General features: G+C 48.4%; 1 protein-coding gene across 1 annotated transcript in view; it reads right to left on the bottom strand.

Annotated features, from left to right (window-relative positions):
* GAB2 (GRB2 associated binding protein 2) overlaps window positions 1-22,305 on the bottom strand; it is a 69,275-nt gene that overhangs the window by 9,718 nt on the left and 37,252 nt on the right. The window contains exons 2-8 of the mRNA XM_019530421.1: window positions 16,211-16,448; window positions 11,173-11,753; window positions 9,266-9,360; window positions 7,272-7,554; window positions 5,605-5,695; window positions 3,461-3,563; window positions 1,457-1,582 (exon numbers count right to left, since the gene is read on the bottom strand). Of these exons, the coding sequence (XP_019385966.1) occupies window positions 1,457-1,582; window positions 3,461-3,563; window positions 5,605-5,695; window positions 7,272-7,554; window positions 9,266-9,360; window positions 11,173-11,753; window positions 16,211-16,448 (1,517 nt within the window). The remainder of the gene's footprint in view (window positions 1-1,456; window positions 1,583-3,460; window positions 3,564-5,604; window positions 5,696-7,271; window positions 7,555-9,265; window positions 9,361-11,172; window positions 11,754-16,210; window positions 16,449-22,305) is intronic.

Raw genomic sequence — 22,305 nt, 5'->3', positions numbered from 1 at the left:
TCACTGCTCTCTGTGATTCAGTCTTAAGGCTGAGACAATGGCATGTAACAAAAATAGGTGCATTCATTTTTTTTTCAAAGACCTGAGCAAAGTGGAAGAGAATCGCACATAAGTGCCTAAGTCCCAGAGGTATAACTAGCCATTTCAGCACCCTGTGCAGAGGTGCTGGAGAGCAGGGCAGAGAGGAGGCTGAGCACCAGAGAGATGGAGGGAGGAGTGCTTTGGGATGCTGGTAGGTGCCCCACTGACCCCACCCTCATTACACTATCACTATGTCCACCAGGGTGACTACTGGGTGCCTTGCTCTCAGCTCAGAGCTCCTCTTAAAATTTTGGGATGAAAACGCTCCCACTCCCCGCAGCAGGCTGAGAATCTGGGCCCACAGCCACAAAGGAGCTAAGGCAGGGAGCAGCTCAGCACTCCTGCACCTAATGTTTAAGCACCCACCTCCCGCAGTGAATTCCCAAACCCGAGTTAGTGGCCCAGGCTCCCTGCGTAGCACACCAAGAGAGCTAGGATTGGACTAGGAGTCATTGAACCAAAGTGGTGAGCCGGAGAAGACCTAAGTCAGCTAATGCTGAATGCTGAAGAGATGGCTGTGCCTGAAATCCTGCTTCTCTCTTTCATTTAGGCACTTCCTTGCAGTCCTGAGGTAGGTGCCTCTATGGGCATAAGTACCTAAGTCTGGACACTAATTACTTGTAGACAGAACTGCTGGTGATGCCCACATGTTACATGGCGGCTTAGTGGTTAGAGCACTCCCCTTGGGAGTGAGAGACCCTGGTTTCAGGCCCTCCGCAGCCTCCCACTGCCCAGCAGTGTGCCCTAGCCACCATGCTGAGGGGCAGGCTGGGGTGTGGGTGCCCTCTGTCGCTGCTGTTGAAGAGATGTCTGGGGTCTGAGACATAGCAAGAAAGACAGGGCCTGACCACAGCCCAGTGAGAAGGGCACTCAGCTGTGAGGGGGAAGAGATCTCCCCAGCACTCCTATACATTAGCTCTGTTGAAAGCAAATTGCATAAACAGCCTTGGGAGCAAGGACCAGAGCCTTGAGGCTGCCACATCTCAACCTCCTTGCCAGGCTAGAGAGTCAGGTCCTCTTTTGCTTGCTCCTGCTTTGGCTCAATAAGTCTTGGAAGCAGAGTGGCTCTGGCTTCAACAGGAGCACTGGAGAGGACTACAGCAGGCAAGCCCAAACTCCATTCACTAACCACCGTGCCACCAGTGACTGACTCCAGTGTTTCACCTATACCTCCCATGGGGCTGCAGGTCTGTAATTAAGGCTGGATCTGGCTTAGATCCAGATCTGGCCAGATCCTCAGCTGATTTAAAGGGATGCAGCTCCTTCGCTCATGAAAATCTCTGGTGGAAGACCTGGTCCATGTGCTTTTTCCCATGGGTTGAAACCCTTAAAAACACACCAGTTTTACTGCAAAGGTTAGAAACACCCCATCTACCTTCCTGTGTGGCCCAGGTGAGCTCGGCTGGAAGTCCAGGGCTAGGTAATCCACGCTCCCTGAGCTTTTCTTTGGTGCTGGGCTGTTGGTGCCACTAGGAACAGGAGAGGCTGATACTGGATTTTGCTAACACAGGAAAAAGATGGGAAAGGAATGGTCAATGCAAGGAGGAGAATAAGTGGGGGGGACTGAAACAATTCACTACACAAATGCATTTGTGGCCCTTTAAAATGAACTCCCAATGATCTCTAAATGATCTCTAGGATGATGATTCAGGCCAACCTTGACAGGCTTGGAAAATGGGCGGATGTAAACCTGATGGCCTTCAACTCTGAAAAATGCAAAGGTACTTCACTTTGGGAAGAAAAACCCACAGCATGCATATAGGCTTGGCAGTGTTATGCTCACTAGCACCATAGCCAAAAGGGACTTGGGGGTCATGACTGACCACGAGATGAATACGAGCCATCAGTGTGATGTTGCAGCCAGCAAAGCAAGCAAAACTCTGGCTTGCATCCAGATGCTTCTCCAGCAAATCCCAGGATGTCATCCTCCCGCTGTACTCAGCCTTGGTGAGGTCACAGCTGGAGTACTGCATCTAATTCTGGGCTCCGCAATTCAAAAAGGATGTGGAAAAGCTTGAGAGAGTCCAAAGGAGAGCCACGCGCATGATCAGAGGGCAGGAAAATAGGCCTTATGATGAGAGGCTGACAGCCATGGGACTCTTCAGCCTGGAAAGAGGCTCAGGGGTGACCTGGTGGCAGCCTATAAGTATATAAGGGGTGTACATCAGGATCTGGGGGAACAGCTGTTCATTACAGCACGCCATGGGATGACGAGGTCGAACGGTCACAAACTCCTGCAAGACCGTTTCAGGCTGGACATAAGGAAGAACTCCTTTACTGTCCAAGTCCCCAAGGCCTGGAACAGATTGTCTCCAGAGGTGGTGCAAGCACCTGCTCTGGACTCCTTTAAGAGGCAATTGGACGTATATCTTGCTGGGATCCTGTGACCCCAGCTGACTTCCTGCCCCTGGCGCAGGGAGCTGGACTCGATGAACTTCCAAGGTCCCTTCCAGCCCTAATGTCTATGAAATCTATGAATCTATGAATCTAAATGAGCAAGAGCAGGACCTCTCTGCAAAGAGGAGCAAGGACCATCAGCAGGTTGAGTTACATGCTGTTCTGTGGTCCAGTGCAGCAAATCCCGTAAGCAAATGCCTGACTCCATGCACCTGAGCAAACTCCCTGACTTTAAGGGTATTCCAGATGGATCCAAGGACTGTTCTCAGCCCACTGGGTTACCAAGTTTAAGACTTGCTAGTATCTGTAGTCAACGACCAGATTCACCTTCAGCCACTTTTCGTTCCACAGAGCGAAGGGCAGGTGCACACTCTGCGCTGGGTTGACTGGTAGCAGCTTTCAGTACCTGTCCAACTTGAACTTACACTCCTAGCTCTCTAGTAACATGCCTGAGTTGTGCTGTTGTGGCAATCACAATGAGACCCTACTGATATGAATGGGACTATTTATATGCCTAAGGTTACACACCTGCCTCAAACACAAACGGCAGTGTCAGCACTCTGAGTGGGAGCAGGACCAAAACAATGCTCCCCAAAATAAAATGGGTGAAATACAACATGGGGCAAAAGAAAATCACAGAGTTCTTGGTCCTTTGTGGCCTAGAGAGGCCCAGGATATGTTGTGGAGGGGAAAGTGAGGGACACACAGGTGGGAGGTCCTTCTTGAGAACTGTGTGAATGCAGGTGAGAGCCTGTTCTGCTCCCCAAATATAAATAATAACTGAAGAGCAAATGAGAGGTTTAGCAGAACAGCACTTTCGAATGCCACATTCGAAACACAACCACCCACTGGCCCATATAAGTATATGTGCAACATTTGTCACATGGTGTCATTAAGGCCACATAGCTATGTTTGTATTCATAGAGCACTGCCTTGGTGGAAAGTCTCAGCTGACCGCCCATCCTATGGGGGCTTGGCTTACCATGGCCACGTAATTCTCCTCGCTGTCTCCTGAGTCAGTGCTGGTGATACTCTGGGTGGAGACAGGGCGGCAGTACTGATAAGAGCCCGAGTTGAAAGTCTGGCTGTAATGAGAGGATTCCACATGTCACTAAGAGACACAAGGCTTTCCCTGTTCACCTTCACTACAGGGGTGACAGCAAATCTGGGATCCAAATCAAAACCTCCCTGTACTCTGTGGGGTTCAGGTGCTGGTTTTGGTCTGGACAGAAACGAGCCAACCTCCTCCGTTGCATTGGGGGTTCCAAATCTGACTTTCGCGTCATGTCTAGTTAATAGCATCCTATTTCTTTACATATCCTTAGCTACCCTGCTATCACATTGCTTGAATCCAGGCTCCATAAACTCTTTCATCTCACAGGAAGTATTTAATTATAATCCCTTTATCATAGTGTATTAAGCCAGGCTCCTTGGAGCTACAGCAGTCGGCTTGCACTAGCTCCTTGCTAATCACAGCTGCAGGCCTCTGATTACTGTGCAGTGGGCTATCTGAATTTTGCTGGAAAACAAAGCCTTGAAGGCATCATCTTGTTTTCAATCAACCCAATCTAATTATGTAGCATAACATAATGTGATCGGAGCCTGGTAGGATAGCTCGTGTCTTCCAAAAAGATACTGGGTGCTTTGCAGTAGAGGAAGGGCCATGTGATTAGCCGATAGGAGAGAAAACCATTAGCTTCTGCATGGTTGGACACACTGTCAGTCAAACCTCCCTCGCTCTGAACTACGTATTTCCTAGTGTGGTGACCCACGCTCACAGCTCTCAGGCCCTGCGGGTGGTCTCCACACAATCCAATTTATTGGCATGGTCATAAGAGCCAAGCCTTGCTGATTTCTCCTATTAGATGATGTTAGGCTCTGAGTTAGCAGCAGAACTGGAGTTGTGTAAATCCTGTTGCTTTTGGCTTACAGCAGTAGTTAGCAGTTTGTCGGAGGTGTGGGCTGCAACAACGCCACTTGGCTCCGAGGCAGGGTAGTTCCAGCCCTTCTGCCACTGCTGCTTTCCCCTGCAACCATTTCTCCCCCACAAGCTGTGGTGTGGATGCAGCTCCCCACTGCCTGGCCCTGGGGCAACTCCTGACTATTTGGGTCCTGCATGAGCATGGGCAGAGCCTCCCTGCCTCTGACACGGTGCTGAAGCTCTCATCTCCAGTCTCCATGGGCTATATCCAGTGACTCTGTAGGCCATGTTTTGCTGACACCTGGCTTACAGGAAGTTGGTATGAGGCTTTGAGGCTTCAGTTTTTGAAGTTCCTCACAGCTTCACTTCACTTCTGGGGATCACAACCATCCTTGAGTGCCACCTGTTTTGCACTGAAACTGGGAGTTTCAGATGTTTTGGTTTGAAATCACACACTTACCCTCAGGTTCACCTGAGTTTGGGTTCACTCATATGGGCTACGAAGCCCATGTCTGCTCTGAGTTTGGACCAAAACTGCCTGGCTTTTGGGACTGTTTGCAATTATGAAAAAGATAAACCTCTCCAAGGGACATTTAATGGGTTACTTTGCAATATGCTGGATGCTGGCATGGAATTTGGGTAGTTCCCTGTATATTCAAGGTATCTGACTGTTATAGCCCAAGCTGGAATACTAATAAATACTATTCTGTGTCTCACTGTAAGTGAAAAGGCTAAACATGAGGCCCAGATTGGGGCCTCAGTCCTGAATGCTTCCATGATGTGAGAAAGTCTGACTTAGATCCAGACTTTGCAGGACTTGCCTGTTCACACTCATGGTAGGTAGGACAGAGTAGCAAAGCTGGGATCCAAATCTGAACATCCCTGAGGTTTGTGGGTCTTCTGATGTAGGCTGTTCTAATAGACCTACCTACAACCTGGAATCCAGAGCTCCTCAAATATTTGGGGAAGTTTAGATTCAGATCTGAGTATCGCCACTTAGGCCCATTCCTAGCTTGGACTCAAATGCAAGCCTTGTAAGATAGAAGACACATCCCTATAACAGCAACAGTAGGGAAAGAAACTGCTTTCCATCTTCTTTTAAAGTCCATCACATGGAAGCTGAGCAAGGCAAGGAGACTGGCTCAGGTGATGTAAATGTGGCCTGAATTTGTCCTAGGACAGGAATTAAGATCCCATGTACTCACGTTGGTCTGGACCAGGATTTGGTGACTGGAGACTTGAAGGGAAGTTCATCGATGACAGCGTTGTTCCTCAAGTCCAGAGGCGTAGGCTTTGCTAGAATGGCACAGAGGTTTTTATTTAGCAGAGAACAAGTTCAGAACCAGAATCACTGTAAGTGTTAAAAAGGACAGAGTGCAATGACATCCCTAGCCAGGAAGGTGATCTGCTGCTTGTTTTCAGCAACTTGTTTCAGATCTTACATCAGTCAACCCACACAGCACCTTGGCCTTGCCAGGAACACAGACTTCTCCGTCCAATGCGCACACACAGCTCCCAATGACTCCAGAGGGAATGGCACTGGACGGGTGCCTGAGGGGGTGAATGCTATTAATTAAAAATGTCCAAATGTGCTGTTATTAAGCAAGGCTTAAAGTCCTCCTAATGCCCCACTGGATCCGCGAAAGCCTCACTCTATCGATCTCATCAGTCCACAAATAATCTTATCGGCATGCCACTGAAGTGCCATGATCTTTGACTGGAGCGTTTTCCCCAGGTAGGATTTTCACAGGAAATCTGCCTTCTACTATGAAAGCTCCCTGCATTGCTGCAAGGGAAGGTGAATGCTGCTTTTCACATGGAAGGGGAATTGCTGACAGTCATAACAGAGTCTTTCTCATCAGGGCTGGCTTCACAGATTGTGGGGCCCTGGGCAGAAGTAAAATGTGGAGGCCAGACAATTGGTGACTTCAGCAGATCAGTGCAGTTGCAATGAAACACTGCAGAATCACAGCGTGTATTTCTGCCACTCAAACGTGAAAATGTATCTTACCAAAACCAATCAAGGTACAAAGCATGCAAATGCGACTTAGCCTCAGAGTTTAAAAAAATGGATTTTCATGTCTGGGCCCAATGTGTAAGGCCCTACTCAGCATGGGCACCGCGGCAAATGCCCTGTTGCCCAGCTGGAAGGCCAGGCCTGTGCTCTCTCAATGGGCGTTAGCACTGTTGGAGCCAGAGGCAAAGCTCCCATCCTCTTAGGTGCTGGCTACCACCTGCCACTTGAACTTCACCATCACTCACTTGGCATCTCGGAGCTGCACAGATGTTAAGGCCGGGGAAGGAGGGGAGATGAAAATCATGTGGGCTCACTTTCTGCATAAGACAGACCACAGAACAAACACCCGGCCCTTTCCTTCTTTGGCCATATCCTCATGCAGTGTTGGCTGTCAATTTAAACTCACCGTCTTCATGCTGTCCTACCACTGATCAGGACCTCTGTTCTTATTTCCATATTCTCCTTTCTGTAAGCTAGCTATCTTCCCTTGGGTCTTCTTAGTCTAATGCCTGGTACTTCTACACCTCAACAATGTCTTAGCAGTATGATCTTCCTCAGCCCCCATCTGCCTTACCTCAAATGCATTGTTCCCAGGGAAGGAAAAAGCCAGTGGTTCCTCCATTTCATCCTCAAAGGATTGGGTCTAGAGACACACAGGCAGCAGCTGCCCTGGGGATGCTGCATCAGAAGATGGAACTGTGTACAGTGCTCTAAGGTACCGTCTCTTATCAAAGGGTGAATTTAAATGACTAATTCATTAACCAGTCAGAGCTTACGGCAGCACCAAAGGTCTAATTATTATAGTGGTACCTGGAGACATGGCACTAGTCTTTTCATCTGAGCAGTCAGTCTTACCTTTCCGGTCGGGTTTGAGGTTGCGGTTGACTGGAGGGGGCTGGATTTCGCTCAGCCGCCTGTGACACTGGGCAATGGCTCCTCCTTTGTGTACTGGGAGGGTAGTCGAGGACAGTCCCAGTACGTCCAAGTGATGCGGCCCCGGGCTCATTGGGATGTAGAGACCCTGGGCATTGTCAGTTGTTTTCTCCATGCTGAGCAGGGATGAGGAACCTGGGTTCATTGGGACATAATTGTCCTCTGAGTCAGTGCTGTGGGAGCGAGCCATGGCAACTTTGGCTTGCTGGAAAACACAGAAGGTGTGAGTGGTCAAGAGGATAGTCAGTGAGGTACAGCAGGTGAGGAGCCTTCCTGTCATCATTATCCAGCATGGACCTGCGTTCTGAGGCATTAAAGGGCGTTTTCACACGTGCTCCAGGGGCGGGGAGAGCGCTTTAATTAGAGTAGCTCCAAGAGTTGCTCTAATGAAAGTGCTTGCAGCGTCTTGCGTATCATTATCCTGCTACTTCAAACTGGCAGCAGGGGTATTTGGACTAAAGCTCATTGAATGAGCTTTAGTTAAAGTGCCCCATCATCGTTTTGAACTGTGGGGATGCTGATACATGAGACGCAGAGGCTGGCTGGAGCGTGCTAATTAGCACACTCCAGCAGACTCGAGCCTGATCTGATGTGCTGTAATTACAGCATGTTGGAGCGGCCTCCCCGCACACGTACAGGCACCCAAAGATTCCCTGCCGTGGCTCTACATGTAATGCTGCCTCTCTCAGTTCCTGCAGCTCAGCAGTTTGGGTGTCAAGTGCTGGGAGCTGAGAATATACTCTGAATTTCCAGACCCAAGCCCTTCCTTATGACGGGAACACATGTTTAGGAGCTCTGCAAGCTCAGAAAAGAGCTTCTTCGGTTCTGCTGTGATTATGTTGCACTGCCCCAAAATGGTTCCAAGGTCTTTACCAAAAGGGCTCACTGAGCTCCAAAAACAGAGTAGAGTCAACCAGGGGTGGGGGAATTCATGCAGGATAGCTGCAAGCTGAGTGGGAGATAGGAGAAAAGGTCACTCTGTTTCTCGAACTTCGCTGCACATCCAGGCTTCAGCTGCGCCTGAAATACAGTGTGAGGCTACTGTAATGGTATTCCCAGCAAAGGGAAGCAGGAAATATTAGAAGTCTCATGAAAAATCCTGTTCTGGCAGCGTTTCCAGCTCAAGTTTCCCAGGCTCAGCTTTCAACGAGCATCCAACTCTCTGTGGGCTACTCTGAGCTGCCACTTCCATCAGTGAAACTTTGTGTAAAGAGCCAAACTGACCCTCAGTTGTGAGTGGAGGGAGGCTGGCTAATTGCTGTGGTCATTGCATTGGTCATCACCAGGGGCTGAGCCAGGAATTTCCATGGAGAGGCTCAGAGCTGGACTGCCTGGGGATACTGGCTGAAACAGCTGTTCCAGAGTAGCAGCTCTGGGGTTGTTCCCAATGTGGACAAACATATGTCAGGGAACTACCCTGGAATAGTGATTGGGCTCTGAATTCACAGCTTATTCTTTCCCTGAAAAAACGTCTCTACATCAACAAACCCTAAGGCCTGCTTTTACTGAAACCAAAGACAAGGCTCCCATTGATTTCACTGAGCCGTATGTCTTCTAGCTAGCAGATGGAGCAGTTTCCTCTCCTCTGTGGAACAGAAGACACTGGCTGCGTCTACACAAGATACTTGCTGAGCAGTAGCTCGTTACTACTGAGCAGTAGCTCGTTACTACTGTGCAGCGGCATCACGGGGCACCAACTGCGACAAAACACTACTGGGTAGTAGTAATGATCTACTGCGCAGTCAGCGTCACCAGGGAGCTGTGTGGGGATGCTACTGCACAGTAATGCCAGTTACTGCGCAGTCATTTAGTAATTGGGTCTGTAAGTATTAAATGACTATGCAGTAACAACTGCACAGTCAGCGTCTTGTGTAGACGCGGCCACTGAAGAGCACATGGTGCTGACACTAACTTACCATGTAGGAGTTGAACCCGTCATTCACAGATTCTACTGACTGCACAGTGCCGCTGCCCCCATGCTTGGGGTACTCGTAAGTCTCGCAGGAAGAAGCTGCAACACAGTCATGAATACACTCGAGTTATTGCCTTAGCTCCAGAGCCAGCCCTAACAAACGCAGCCTTTAGAAACAGAACCACGGGCACAGATCATGGGAACGGCTCTATCATTCGACTTTAACTTTTCCTCATTATTGCTGCAACATAAATGACATATGTTGATATTTAGGTGGGTGGGTGAGTAGATTTGAAGCCATGCAAATGTTCTCATTATATTATTTATACTGTATCTCGGCCAGCTTGGCCTGGGTACCCTGCAGCTCTTTTAGTCACTTGTCAGCAGCAAAGACTTGGAAGAAGAGACAGCATTTGGCTATAAGTGATATAGCTCAGACTGGAATGGATGTCCTGGATGGGAAGTTACAGTCTCCTCTACTAATCAGCCCCCTGCAGCTTGAGGCTAACCATTCATGTGTGCACTCAGCTGGACATATACTCTGCTCATTTGCAAGAAGGTCTGCAGAAGCACAGCTCCAGATAAAGCCAGATGGAGTGGTGGAGGCTGTGAAAATCACATTGCAGGGGCATGGCAAAATACTTGGAGGTGTTTCACGTCTGTTGCCCAAAATCATGGCAGCTGTGGGCAGGGGCAGCTTTTGAAAATTTTGGCTGTGTTTTATATTAAAAAGGGAATGCAGCGAATATGTAGGCTTTGAAAAACACTTGCATCTAGAATGGACTGTCTCCAGAGTCTGGAGGTGATGGGATTCAGGGTTTTGGCTCATCCTTTTAAATACACAGGAAGAAGGTAGGGGAGGCTTGCACCTTATAGACCAGGGATTGGCAATATTTTTGGGCAGAGTGCCAAAACCACCTTCAACCTCAACTTGCAAGATGCTGCCATGCCAGGGATGGATGGTAGGGGAGCTGCAAGGGGCCCAATCGTTGTTATGGCAGCACAGCCCTGGACCCTTCCCTGTCACCCACCCTGAAGCGTACATGTCAAGCAAAATGCCTTTGTGTACCACGCTTTGGCAACCGTAACAGGGGTTGCCTTCTCGTTACAGACTTACCAAAGTGTATGTATATGTGTGTGTATGTATGTGTGTGTGTGTATATATATATATATATAATGTATGTATTTGTATGTACGCATGTGTGTGTGTGTATATATATATATATATAATGTATGTATTTGTGTGTACGCGCGCGCGCGTGTGTGTATATGTGTGGGTGTGTGCATATATATATACACACACCCACACATCTCTTTCTGTATATATATACACATACATACATATACACTTGTGTGTGTATACACACACACACATACATACTCACATATGCATATGAATGTGTCCAAACCCTTCAGCTGGTTCTTGTCTATTTTTTTCTGTCTTCAGCATCTGATGAAGTGAACTTCAGCCCACAAAAATCTGTGCTATACATACATACATATATATATACACATATATATACATATATACACACACACGCACACATATATGTATGTGTGTATGCGTGTATCTATCTATGTATAGCACAAGTTTTTGTAGGCTGAAGCTTGTTTTATAGATGCTGAAGACACGAAAAAATAGACAGGAACCAGCTGAAGGGTTTGGACACACCCAAATACAGCGCTGTTCAGAATATGCCACAGGCCTGTCTCGTGAAAATGTAGAACCAAGCGGCCCAGCCGGCATGAACTGATTTCAGCTGAGGTATGCCAATGCAGATCTGGGAGGATCTGGCTTAGTATCTCTCGACTAGCATGAAGTCAGCCTCCTTGGCTGTACAACCAACCCCCGTTCCCAGGGAGAAGACACCTCTGCCTCTCCCAATCTGCATGCTAAAGGTTGTGCTTTACCTCGGAGCAGCCTGCTGTTCTCCACAGCTGGCAATGTGTTCCTCCTGGGAATGGTAGCTGCCAAGGAGACCAGGCCTATGCTTTCACCATTTTGTGGACGCAGTGGAGGGCTGCCCCACTGGGGCTCCATCTGCCCTGGTTTAGGTGGCCGAGGTGGAGGGGCAGCGGGAGAGTCACTGGAGGCTACAGCCAGCGTGTTGTGGTTCTTGTCCAGTGTGAATGTCCTCGGGTACTGGTAAACTGAGAGAGGAGTCATGGGGATATCATAGGAGTCTGTAGAGAGCTCCCCAAACTCCTTGCACAGGGTGTTGTTGGGGGTTTTAAAAGTGTAAACCTCCTCGTTATCCGTTTCAGAGCTGGTGAGGCTCGACTTGGTGTAGGAGCCAAAGCTTCGCGGGAGGTCGTAGGCGCTGTCCCTGAGCTCAGAGTTGTGTCTGCTTGGCTTCGGCAAGCTGTAGAAGCCGTGGACTTGCCTGCCAACCCCATTCATACAGTGCCCGTTGCCCTGCGAGAGCTTTTGAACAGCTGAGTCACTTCTCATGAAGAACGAAGACCTTGTAGCCTGGGAGAAACTTGCACTCCTAGGAAAGAAGAAAGGGCTGTGGTTTAGTCCTCCGAAGCAGCCTGTCTGCAGACTAAGGCACAGACCTAGCTCATCCCCTACCTTGCTGTGCAACCACAAGCACCCTGAGGGCTGTTGTCCATAAAGGGATGATCCTGACCATGTTGGCAGGACAACTATGGAAGTCAAACAAAGGAAGGGGCTCATTCAGCTGGAGCCACCTGCAAATGTCTCACATGGTGGGGTTTTGTGGGATAGGGAATCGTAAGAGTTCTGCAGTCCAGGCCCTCCTGGCACCAGCTCACTTGCTAAAAGGGATGAAGCCAGGCATGATTACTACAGCTCAGATGAAAGGCAAGAGCCCCCCGAGAAGCCCACTGATAAATGGGATGATTCAGTCAGGTTGGTAGCCCTAATGAGCCCCTGCTGACGTTCTCTTTAATAAGCCCTCTGATCCAGCAGCGGTTTTAGTAGTAACCACTGCCGGGGGGGGTGACCCAATAGCAGCAGTGCTGTGAGCTTCCTCTCATGAGTGCCAATCCTGTACACGCTCAGAGATGCCTGTAGGCCAAAACAAGCTCCTGCTGTTCCAAATGGAAAGCACACAGGCTGCGTCCTCCCTGCCTCTGCCAGCTGCACATCTGTAACAGAAGTCACTACTGCCAAATCTCCCCGTGCTTCTGGTGGCTCCATTCAAGCAGCGGGACTGCCAGGGCATGAAGGGCACACTGGAAGGGCAATAGCTATCCTTCCTTAGCTTTCGTGATGCCCCTAACTCTCCTCTTCACTCTCTGGTCTTTCCTTCAGCAAAGCCTGTGGTGCATTTGCCTCATCCCTCCTCTGTGAGGGTCCCACAGCCTTTCTGTCTTGCCCCATGCCTCTTATCCCTCTGCCCCATATCTCTGGGTAATCTCCCTTGCAAACTACTGCTCAGCCTCTGAGAACTACTATAATATGAATACCACTATATCTTAATAAGCTATTTAAGGAACAGCAAGACTCCCAGGCCAGCATTAAGGATTGCTAGAAGCACACGTTGGGAAGCACATGTTGGGATGGGTTTCTGCTCACACCCAGAAGGTACAAGAAAGAGTTGGCATTTCAGCAGCCTGGGCCATTGGGAATGGGGTGCTTTGCTAAACAGTACAACCCCACATTACAGGGCTCGGCACAGGGATGATGCGGTATAATGCCCTGGTCTGTGAAACATATGCTCTGAGTAGAAGAAACCATAATGGTGCCTTCTGGCCTTAGGAACTATGAGATGCCCGGGCATCTTTATCTACCACACTCTTGCCAAAAGCCCCAGGGATCCTCATGTTAAGTGTTAGTGCTTTGGGAATTAGCATTTGTGGATTTTCTCCTGCACAGCTCTGATTGCCATATGAGATACCATGCACAGAACTGCATGCTGCAAACACAACAGGGCTGAGATGGACAGAGACTGCATGTAAAAATTCCAACTTGCAGAAGACTCTGGGTTGGGCTTTGCAAGCAGTGCATACCCAGCAGCTCATTTCATGGCTGTTAGGTCCCCTTTCATGACATGTGTTCAGCCCTGTTCTCTTCCACTCAGCACCTCTTTCCTTTGGATTTCCTTGCAGACTGGGGGCTTGTCCTGGCTCCAGGGTTCCCTGTACTGCCCACACACTCTAAGCCAAAAAGGGGGAAATGATAATACAAAGCAAAATTTTCAGGCAACAGGCATCACAAATTGGGCACCTAAACTTAATGGAGGCTTCTGACCAAACTCTTGCACTCTCTGCCTCTGGTTCCCTGCCTATAAAATGGGAATAAAAGTAGCTCCTCGTATCCTAAACGAAATGGGAAGTATTCAGGTACAGCAGTCAGAGAACAAGAGGAAAGTAGGGCTGAAAGGGACCTCACAAGGTCTTCTAGTCCAACCCTTTGCTCAAGACAGGATCATCCTTGACTAAACCATCCCAGTGTCTGAATAACCTGTTCTTGAATATTTCCAGGGAAGGAGATTCCACAGTTTCTGTAGGCCACCTACTCCAATGCTTGGCTACCTTCATAATCAGAAAGTTCCCCTTAATCTCCAGCCTAAATTTCCTCTGCCGAAGCTGGAGGCCGTTGTTCCTAGTCCTGCCCCCTATAGCCCCAGAGAAAAGTCCATCTCCATCCTTTTTATAATTGTCCTTCAGGGATTTGAAGACTGTTATCAAATCCCTACCCAGTCTTCTCCAGACTAAATAACCTTAGCTCTTTCAGCCTTTCCTCACAAGTCTTGCTTACCAGGTCCCTAATCATTTTTGTCACTCTCCACTGGACTCTTTCAATTTGTCCACATCTTTTTTGAAGTGTGGAGCTTAACATGATACTCCAGGGGAGGCCTCAACAGGGCTGAACAGAGGGGAAGAATCATTTCCTTTGATTTGCAAGTGACTCTCCTGTTAATACAACCCAGGATTTTGTTGGCATTTTTTGCAACAAAAACACTCTATTGGCTCATATTCAGCTTATGGTCCATGTAGCTGACAGGTCCTTCTCTGCAATAGTGCAGCCTGGCCAGTCATTCTCTAGTCTGTATTTGTGCATGAAATTGTTCCATCCCAAGTGCAGAACTTTTCACTTGTTCGTGTTTGCACGTGTTATCTGATTGATCTCAGACCATGTCTCCAGTTTATCTAGGTCATTCTGGATCCTAGCCCTACCACCCAGTGTATCTGTAAATCCACCTAATTTGGTGTCATCTACACATTTGCTAGGGGTGCATTCAAACCCCGTTGTCCATGTCCTTAATGAAGATGTTAGATAATATCAGACCCAAGACAGCCCCCTGAGGAACCTACTTGATATCTCCTCCCAACTAGACATTGAATCACTGATGGCTACTCATTGAACATGATGATCCAACCAGTTGTGTATCCACCTCATGAGGAAAAGCTCACGCACAAGTTAATATCGGCAATGCTTTCTGCAGGGAGCAGTGCATGGTAAGGAAGGCATGGGGCCAATTTTAACATGTGGATGAAATCAAGTGCTGAGGTGAACCCCGCTGTTCTCATGCGCTGAGTAGGGTGGGGGTCTGGTGGAACAGCAGTACGCAATCACGTCATTCAAGGCTGCATAGCAATGTGTATGCACAAAGGGGTGTGTGACATTAATTCTGGTGCTTCCAAACCCTTTTTTGAATTCTTAGCTTTCTTTCAAGATAGTTTTTTTTGTGTGTGAATACATCTCTAACTTATTTACAGACATCATCTGGCCAAGACAACCCCCGTCTTCCATTGACATGGAATGGCAGATTTGGCAGCAGATCAGTCTCAACCTGTTCAGGCACTTCAGACAGTGACTGTGCAGACCTGCCTGCATCCAGACCTTGCTGTTGTTGCATTAGTGACAGAGGTATGAGGGGGAAATAATATTTTCCCACTAACGTTTTCCACTGCAGTGAGCTACACAAGGGAGTTAGAAGCTTCACAGCTGTGTAACTTCTACATGTGTTGTGCTGGGCCAGTGAGGTGACAGTTTTAAGGAGCACAAGTGGCTTCTGCAGTGTGTAGGGACAAAGGTGCTATTTGCAAAAACTGTCACAAGGTGGCACTAAAAATAGGGGTCCTTTGACAAAGGAGGAGAGCAAGTGGATCCTCAGCCCTTGGTCTGGCAGCTTGATTCTGACAGCGAGTGTTTTTACTGGTAGTGAAAGTCGGCTGCAGCAGGAAGGATCTGTGGAGACTGGAAAAATCCCATACGTTTTGACCCTTCCTCTCTGTCATCCCCTCCTCATTGCTCACACTCATTCAAGCCAGCTCTTCCCTGCTCAAAGCAAGCCTGGCAGCTGGGGCAGGTGGGGGAAGTATACCCTTCTTCCTCTAAAAACTGCACTGGGTATGATGGATAACCACAATCAGAGCAGGGTCTGGACGCAGGCAGGTTTGCACAGTCACTGTCTGACGTGCCTGAACCGGGTCAGACTGATCTGCTACCAAATCCACTCTTCTATGTAAATGGAAGACGGGCGGTTGTCTTGGCAGGACAGGCTCACAAAAAGGTTAAAACTAGAACTGATATCACTAGTCTGGGGTGACTTCCAAGCGAACAGAGGCCCTCCAGCAAAGGAGGCATGATGAGAGGGTGAGAGGGATTGGCCACAGGGCAGCCACAATCTGGCCATCCCTAGCTGTGGACATAATGTATATTAGCCCCGAGGCTGCTCTACGTTATGCCACAGGTCAAACCACTTCACAACTACCAGAAGGCACATTAGAGAGAGCCCAAAGCATTCATTACTGTTCCTTCCCCTCAGCTGCCTACATCCCTGAGGCACTGGGGATGCTCTTCTGCCCTGATTCAAGAACAAATCCCACCCAGGTCAGTGGAAGATGTATCAGCTTAAGTGACCTGCCCAAGGCCAGACAACCAGTGGCAGGGCTAGACACAGAACCCACGATGCCCGGTGGGCGGCCCGGGAGTCGAATGGCAATCCTGGTGAGATACAGCCCCCCCCTGTACCTGGTGTTTTCTGACTTTCTGCTCATGCACTGGTGGAGAAATAGATAGTCTTGTGGGGCGCTGGCCGACAGGGTGGTCTGGATGGGGTTGGCGGGCGCGTCAAACGTAAATAAGGTAGGTTGACTTGAGTGGGAGGGTGCCAAGGACTTCCGCTCTCGAAGCAGGCGATGATTGCTTCCGTTCAGCTCCGCCGGGGAGGAGCGAGGCCCATGGCTCATGGGGATGTTTCGCAGGGTGTCTGCACAGGGGAAGAACAGGAGGTGGGTTATCATTATATTCATAGTGCTTTGTAGCTCTACAAGCATCAGACAAATGTAGGTCCCCGCTCCTCAGTGAGGACAGTGAGATGCAGAGATCTGCTGGACAACACTGCACAATGGGCTGAGGATTGAGCCAGTGCTTGAACTCAGGCTACCCCACCCCACACACAGGGACTCTGACCACCAGACCAGACCAGCCTACTCCCCTGCCAAGCCAGCTCTGCCAACCTACCAGCTCTATGTTCCTGGTGGTTACCCAAAGTGTGGCAAAATCCAAGACTTAAGGCTGGTGATTTGTGCCTTTCCAAAGCACTTGTGATTCACACCAACACTTTCCTTCGCCTTTTCCTTTCGATTCCTCACCAAAGCACCCAGGCATCGGTAGAAGGTGACACAATTACACAGAAGGCTACCATATTCCTATGCACACATGTGCATGCACGCATGCACGTGCACACACACACACACACACACAGAGAGGAAGGTTCCTGCTTTCAAAGACACATGGATGACCTCCCTGCATGCTTTCCTCCTTGTAAGCATGGTTATGAATGCCTTCATAAACCATAAAATGTGTCTAATGGCACAGAGATAAGCCAACCCTTGTTCCAGGGGAACAGGTTACTAGTTGTAGAAGGAACTGAGTGGCCATGAAGTAAACTGTCCAGGAGCCTGATCCAATTAAGTGAAGGCTGAGGGGAGGGAAGTTGCCTTGCAGGTGGTTTTCAGCACCTCACGGGAAGGGGAGACAAATGCTCTTCTACTAGCTCCTGTGAAGGTCAAGAGTAACTTCACTGAAGTCAGAGAAGTCAATTCTCAGCTGCCTGGTGCCTTTGTAATCATTGCCACCAGTGCTCAAAGCTTCCACGGTCTTACCACACCAGAACACAGCATTGCACACCCCTTTCTTTGCAGGGGTATAAATGACTACACCAGATGCAAAGCTGCACACCAGCCCCCCACATCTCTCTCTGGCATAGGAAAGTTTACAAATGGGGCCTTCTTAGTAATGGTCTGTGTTTCTGTAGCACTGATCATCCAAAAAAACTCCTGGATGCTTTAGAGGTAGCATTTCAGTAAGACTTACAACATCTTTGTCAGGAGTGATTGCTATGTCCAATTTACAGGTGGGTAAATTGAGGCATGGAGTGTTAAAAGCATTTACTTACCCCAGGCCACAAAATGAATTAGAGACAGTAAAGCCTCCCAGGCTCCTGAGCCTCCTCTCTCATTAGTTTTGTGCTATTCTTGATTTACACCTGTATAAAAGTGGGAGTGGATTCAAGGCCTAACTCTACATCTCATTTCCTCATTGCTATAGGCATTGCCCTCTCTGGGGCCGAAGGAGTAAAAGCCTTTTCAAACACTTTGTGCTGTTTCTGTCTAACACACCCCTAGGGAGTGAGAATAATAGTGCTGACATTCCAGCGCACTGCTAAATGTACTCCAAGAGCTTGAACCGGGCATGAATTTTTACAGCCAAGCTGTAAACCCCATAAAAAATAAGCTGTAGAATATACTGGCAAAGCTGAGCCAGGCTTTGGGAGAGTGGTTCCAGAGCTGCTGTGCCATGCCTGTAATCAGGGCATGTATAAAACCATCATCGCATGGCACTGAAGGCACTTGTTTCATGACTTTAACTCGTTTGTTACTGATGGAAAACGAATGGGGGGGGTGCAGTCTCAGAGACACCAATCAATCCCCACCAAGCTGGGAGGTGAAGAGCACAAGCAGCTTGAGGGTCTCCTACACATGGACTGCATGGAGGGACATGATTTTAGCACCAACGATGGTCTTCTGGTCTGGCCTCCTCCATACTGTGAGACCCTCGCCCCGTTGTTTCTGCATCGAGCTCTTTACTTCTGTTTGCCAAGAGCTGTGAGTAAATCCCCCTCGCCCTGGGGAAGTGGCTCCAGAAGCTAACTGCTGCTGCTCGATTTTGAGAGGAGGGATAATTCAGCTTCTACATCCATTCACCCCGAACTGTCCTGCTCCGTAGGGCAGGCTGGTGCCAACTGGCTTTGGGAGGTGGACAGTTGTACACCAGGGGGTGGACTTTGCTCAGGGACTTATTGCACATGGGTCAGCATTTCAGAAGCAAGCAAGCTGCCTGCCAAGCTACAAATAGGTCTCACAAATAAATGTCACAGAAATAACAGGGCTAGCCCTTGCCCTGGGAAAGCAACCCATGAGATCAAAATCCTGGTAGGTTGGTATTTTTATTAGGTCTACAGTACCTAGAAGAGTGTTAGATGCTTAGGGACAGATTTCGGGAGCTATGTAGGTGTTTCATGGCATTTGCAAAGTGCCGAGGGTACCTGACTCCCAATGGGAGTTACATAAGGCCATTAGGTAAGAAGACTGAGGTCCCAATCCTGACTACTTGACTCTCCTCTTTGTGCTGCTTTGGTAGTTCAAATCAGCTGAATGAGGGCCCCCATACACAGGAGAGCCTTCAAGCAGGTTGCTAGCCTGTGTGCAAGACCTGCTTTGTTCCTATAGTTACTAGTGCTAAATAGATTAACTTAGCATGTGCTATAATCACACCTTTGCAGCATTGTGCCACTTCAGGGTGCGAGGGGAGGCAGGGCTGTGGAAGCTTTGCCTTTGATAAATGCACTGTGAGATCCTTCTCAGTACATACAGAGTTCACTCGCTGGGTGGATCCAGTGCAACTGCAAAATCCCTTGAAACTGCCTGCAAAAAACCCATTCCTGATAGATTTTTCCCATTTTGTGGGTTTGCAGGGGGGCAGTCGGATGCTCTCCCTGCCATCTGCATTTTCTCCCCACCATCTAAAATAAAATGCGCTCTGCCCAGCAGATAATAAAATTTTGTCTTGGAGGTGAAGATTTCCCAGCATTCAAGGTTCTTTGGGTAGATGTGATATCTTTTGCTAGACCAACTGAGTATAAAAGATACCTTTTTTAATTAGACCAAATGAGTAATAAAAGATATCACATCTACCTAAACAACCTTGCCTGCTTATGCCCTTAGATCAACATGGCTACAACCAACAACCCTCCCAGCGTTCAACACATCTAAGCCCTCCCTCTCCTTCCTCCCCAGCTCTCTGGGCTGTCTCACTCTCATTGTGTGCCCTGCCAGCCAAACAGGGAAATAATTAACACAATCTGAGGGCTACGGCACTCAAATTAAATTTTGCCTGGCTTCCATGAGCACGGCATGAGGCAAGCTCTTATTTAAGGAGAAAACTTGTTCAGGGAAATTCTGAGCTCATGTGTGATGACAAACAGTAGCGGGGCTGAGGGTTGAATTTGTCCTGGCTCAAACTGAGATTTCGATCAGTCTATACCTCGTTATCTCCCTCCACGTTTATTAGTAAATGCCTTCTCCAAACCTTTATGTTTGACCTTCAGCTATGGACAGACAAGCTTTGCTCCTCCTCACCTGGAAACGTCCTGAACTAGGACTCCAGAAACCGGGAGATGTGAGTGAAAGGCTGTCATTCTCGCGGTCCTATTACTCCTGTGACTCCCTGAAAGGACAAACCCTGTTTTATAGATTTGCAGCTTTTCTCTCAGTTGTCTTCTATTAGGTTCCCTGAATCTACTGAAGCTTGGGCCCAGATCTGATCTCTGAACACTGAAACCAACATCATTACTCTGGACTTATAATGGTGCAATCAAGAGCAAAACCTCTCTTTTTCTGACATGCCCAGCAGACAGAAGAAATGTAGCTCAGAACAAAGAACGGCCTGGTAGAAGGCAATTTCTCACAGTCTCCTAAATTGTGTCAAGATATGAAATCGATCTGTTTGCTGTTCTCTCACTGCTGTTATATATTTTTCCTCATTGTACTTCAAATTTCTATTAAGACAAAATAAAAGCATTAATAAAAGCCAATGAGTGTGGCTTTACTTTATTGTTTGGTTTGTGCTAAACAAAGACAGGATCAATATTTAAAATTGCCATTAATGGTGTGGGCTGAGAACTTAAAAATCCAAGCCTTGCCTTCTTTCCACAGGCATTAAAGTCCTTCCAGCACTTTTCATGCGTATGGACACTTGCTTCAGAGTCCTCTCACAGAACTTTCATCTTATTAAATATTGATGGTGTTGTAATACCCAGAGGTCATGCTTGGGATGCAAGTCGCATTATACTCAGGCCCTGTATACATGGTCCCTGCCCCAAGAACCTCAAATCAATGAGCTAGAGTCATGGCTGCACTGGTGACTGCCCCAGGGCACAGGCAGAGGGAAAGCAACTGTGCCTCCACTATCTAGTGCTTGCTGAGATCTGGCTAGCTGCATACCTGCTTAGCTCTCCTGGGACTTTACAAAGGCAGAGCACAGTTGAGCTCTGGCCACATCCTAGAACCATCTTCTCCTTTTTCTCGGGCTATTGGAGAGGCGGTGCCTTTGCGGAGGTATTTCCCAACTGGACGCTATGCCTGCTCTGCGGCTCTTTCACATCAACCTAAATGAGCAGCAGACTACTGGAAGGGGGAGGAGCATCTCAACTATATGCCTTTTTCTATACCTAGAGATGTGTCTTGCTGTTATAACTTATAAGCCAAGATCTCCATCAGCACTTTGACTTCTGTGGTGCTGCACCTCTTCTGAGATGTCTGCGTGCGAGCAAAAGGCCTGGTTTACAGTGCATTCACACCCAGAGTGCCTCTGCAGTGGGGGACCCCCTTTTCTGCAGAGTGGAACAAGGCTTCTGTCTCCTCCTGGCAACTGGAAGAAGGCACACGTAGATACTCCTGCCCTTTCTGCCAGCTGCTGTAGTGACCTCCACAGCTGGTGTCCTCCCACCGTGCACTTCATGCACAGCTCTGAATGGAGCCCAGAAATGCATGGATTTGCACATATTCTGCCAGTTTGGCTGCTGTCTTGTTGTCACTTCTGGTGGCACTGACAGATAGTGCAGACAAGTCCCCAGTTCCACATCTACCTACATCTGGAGGCCTGTGACAAGTCTTTACTATTGCCATCAGGATTACCCCTGCTCAGGCCTAGCCACTAGTGGCTATATTATAAGCTGTCCCCCTGGGCTGTCATTTCTACCTGCCAGCCAGCATTAGCCCTTTCCTATCATGTCTGTGGCATGGCAGCAATGCAAACGATGCACTTTGGAATCTAACTAGATCAGTGGTTTTCAACTTTCTAGACTCGGACAGCCCCTTGTTAGACTCCAGCTCCCCCTTGGAAAATGCCAGCTCTTAGCTTTCATTTGTTTTTTGACTGTGGAAAATTATTAAAGCAATTCTTCTGTTGCAAAGAACTCTGCAAGACCTAAAACCGATCAGCATGGCCTTGGCATGATGGCTTCCTATTTGATATCTCTGGGTTGATCTTGTGAATCATGTGCAGGCATTTGTACACCTAACAGCGCTAATATTGTGCAGCAGCTTATGGCACTGAGACACCCTGGTTGAGAATCACTGAACTGGACTGTCACTGCTGCTTCACCAAAGTAATGTGCTGCTTTTCAAAATCAGCTGGAGCTGCAGAAGCTGGAGGGTGCACTAAAAAATGAACGGTCATTTAAAGAAGGATGAATTAGCCCATGGCTACATCCATTATTACAAAGACACCCAACAAAAGGGGGAGGCAGGACTGACTCGCCCACTCCAGTAAAAGCCTACCCTTTCCCCACGGGAAGGCACTTGATTGATGGCCGCATCGATTTTCAAAATGAATTCTCATCACACTTCTTGCTGTGACCTGGCTGCCGAAAGCATTAACAGGAATGAACTCAGGGCTCCTGCTCTCCATCTGGCTTGTGAGATGAGCTCTGTGAGGGCAGGTGAGAGATGGACTGCTCTGTGGGGCTGGGAGGGTATTTCAAGCACCGGGAAAATATAAAC

The sequence above is a fragment of the Crocodylus porosus genome, unplaced genomic scaffold, assembly GCF_001723895.1.
Source record: "Crocodylus porosus isolate Cpor-Errol unplaced genomic scaffold, CroPor_comp1, whole genome shotgun sequence".
Taxonomy (NCBI): Eukaryota; Metazoa; Chordata; order Crocodylia; family Crocodylidae; genus Crocodylus; species Crocodylus porosus.
This window is presented reverse-complemented; position numbering and strand designations above follow the sequence as displayed.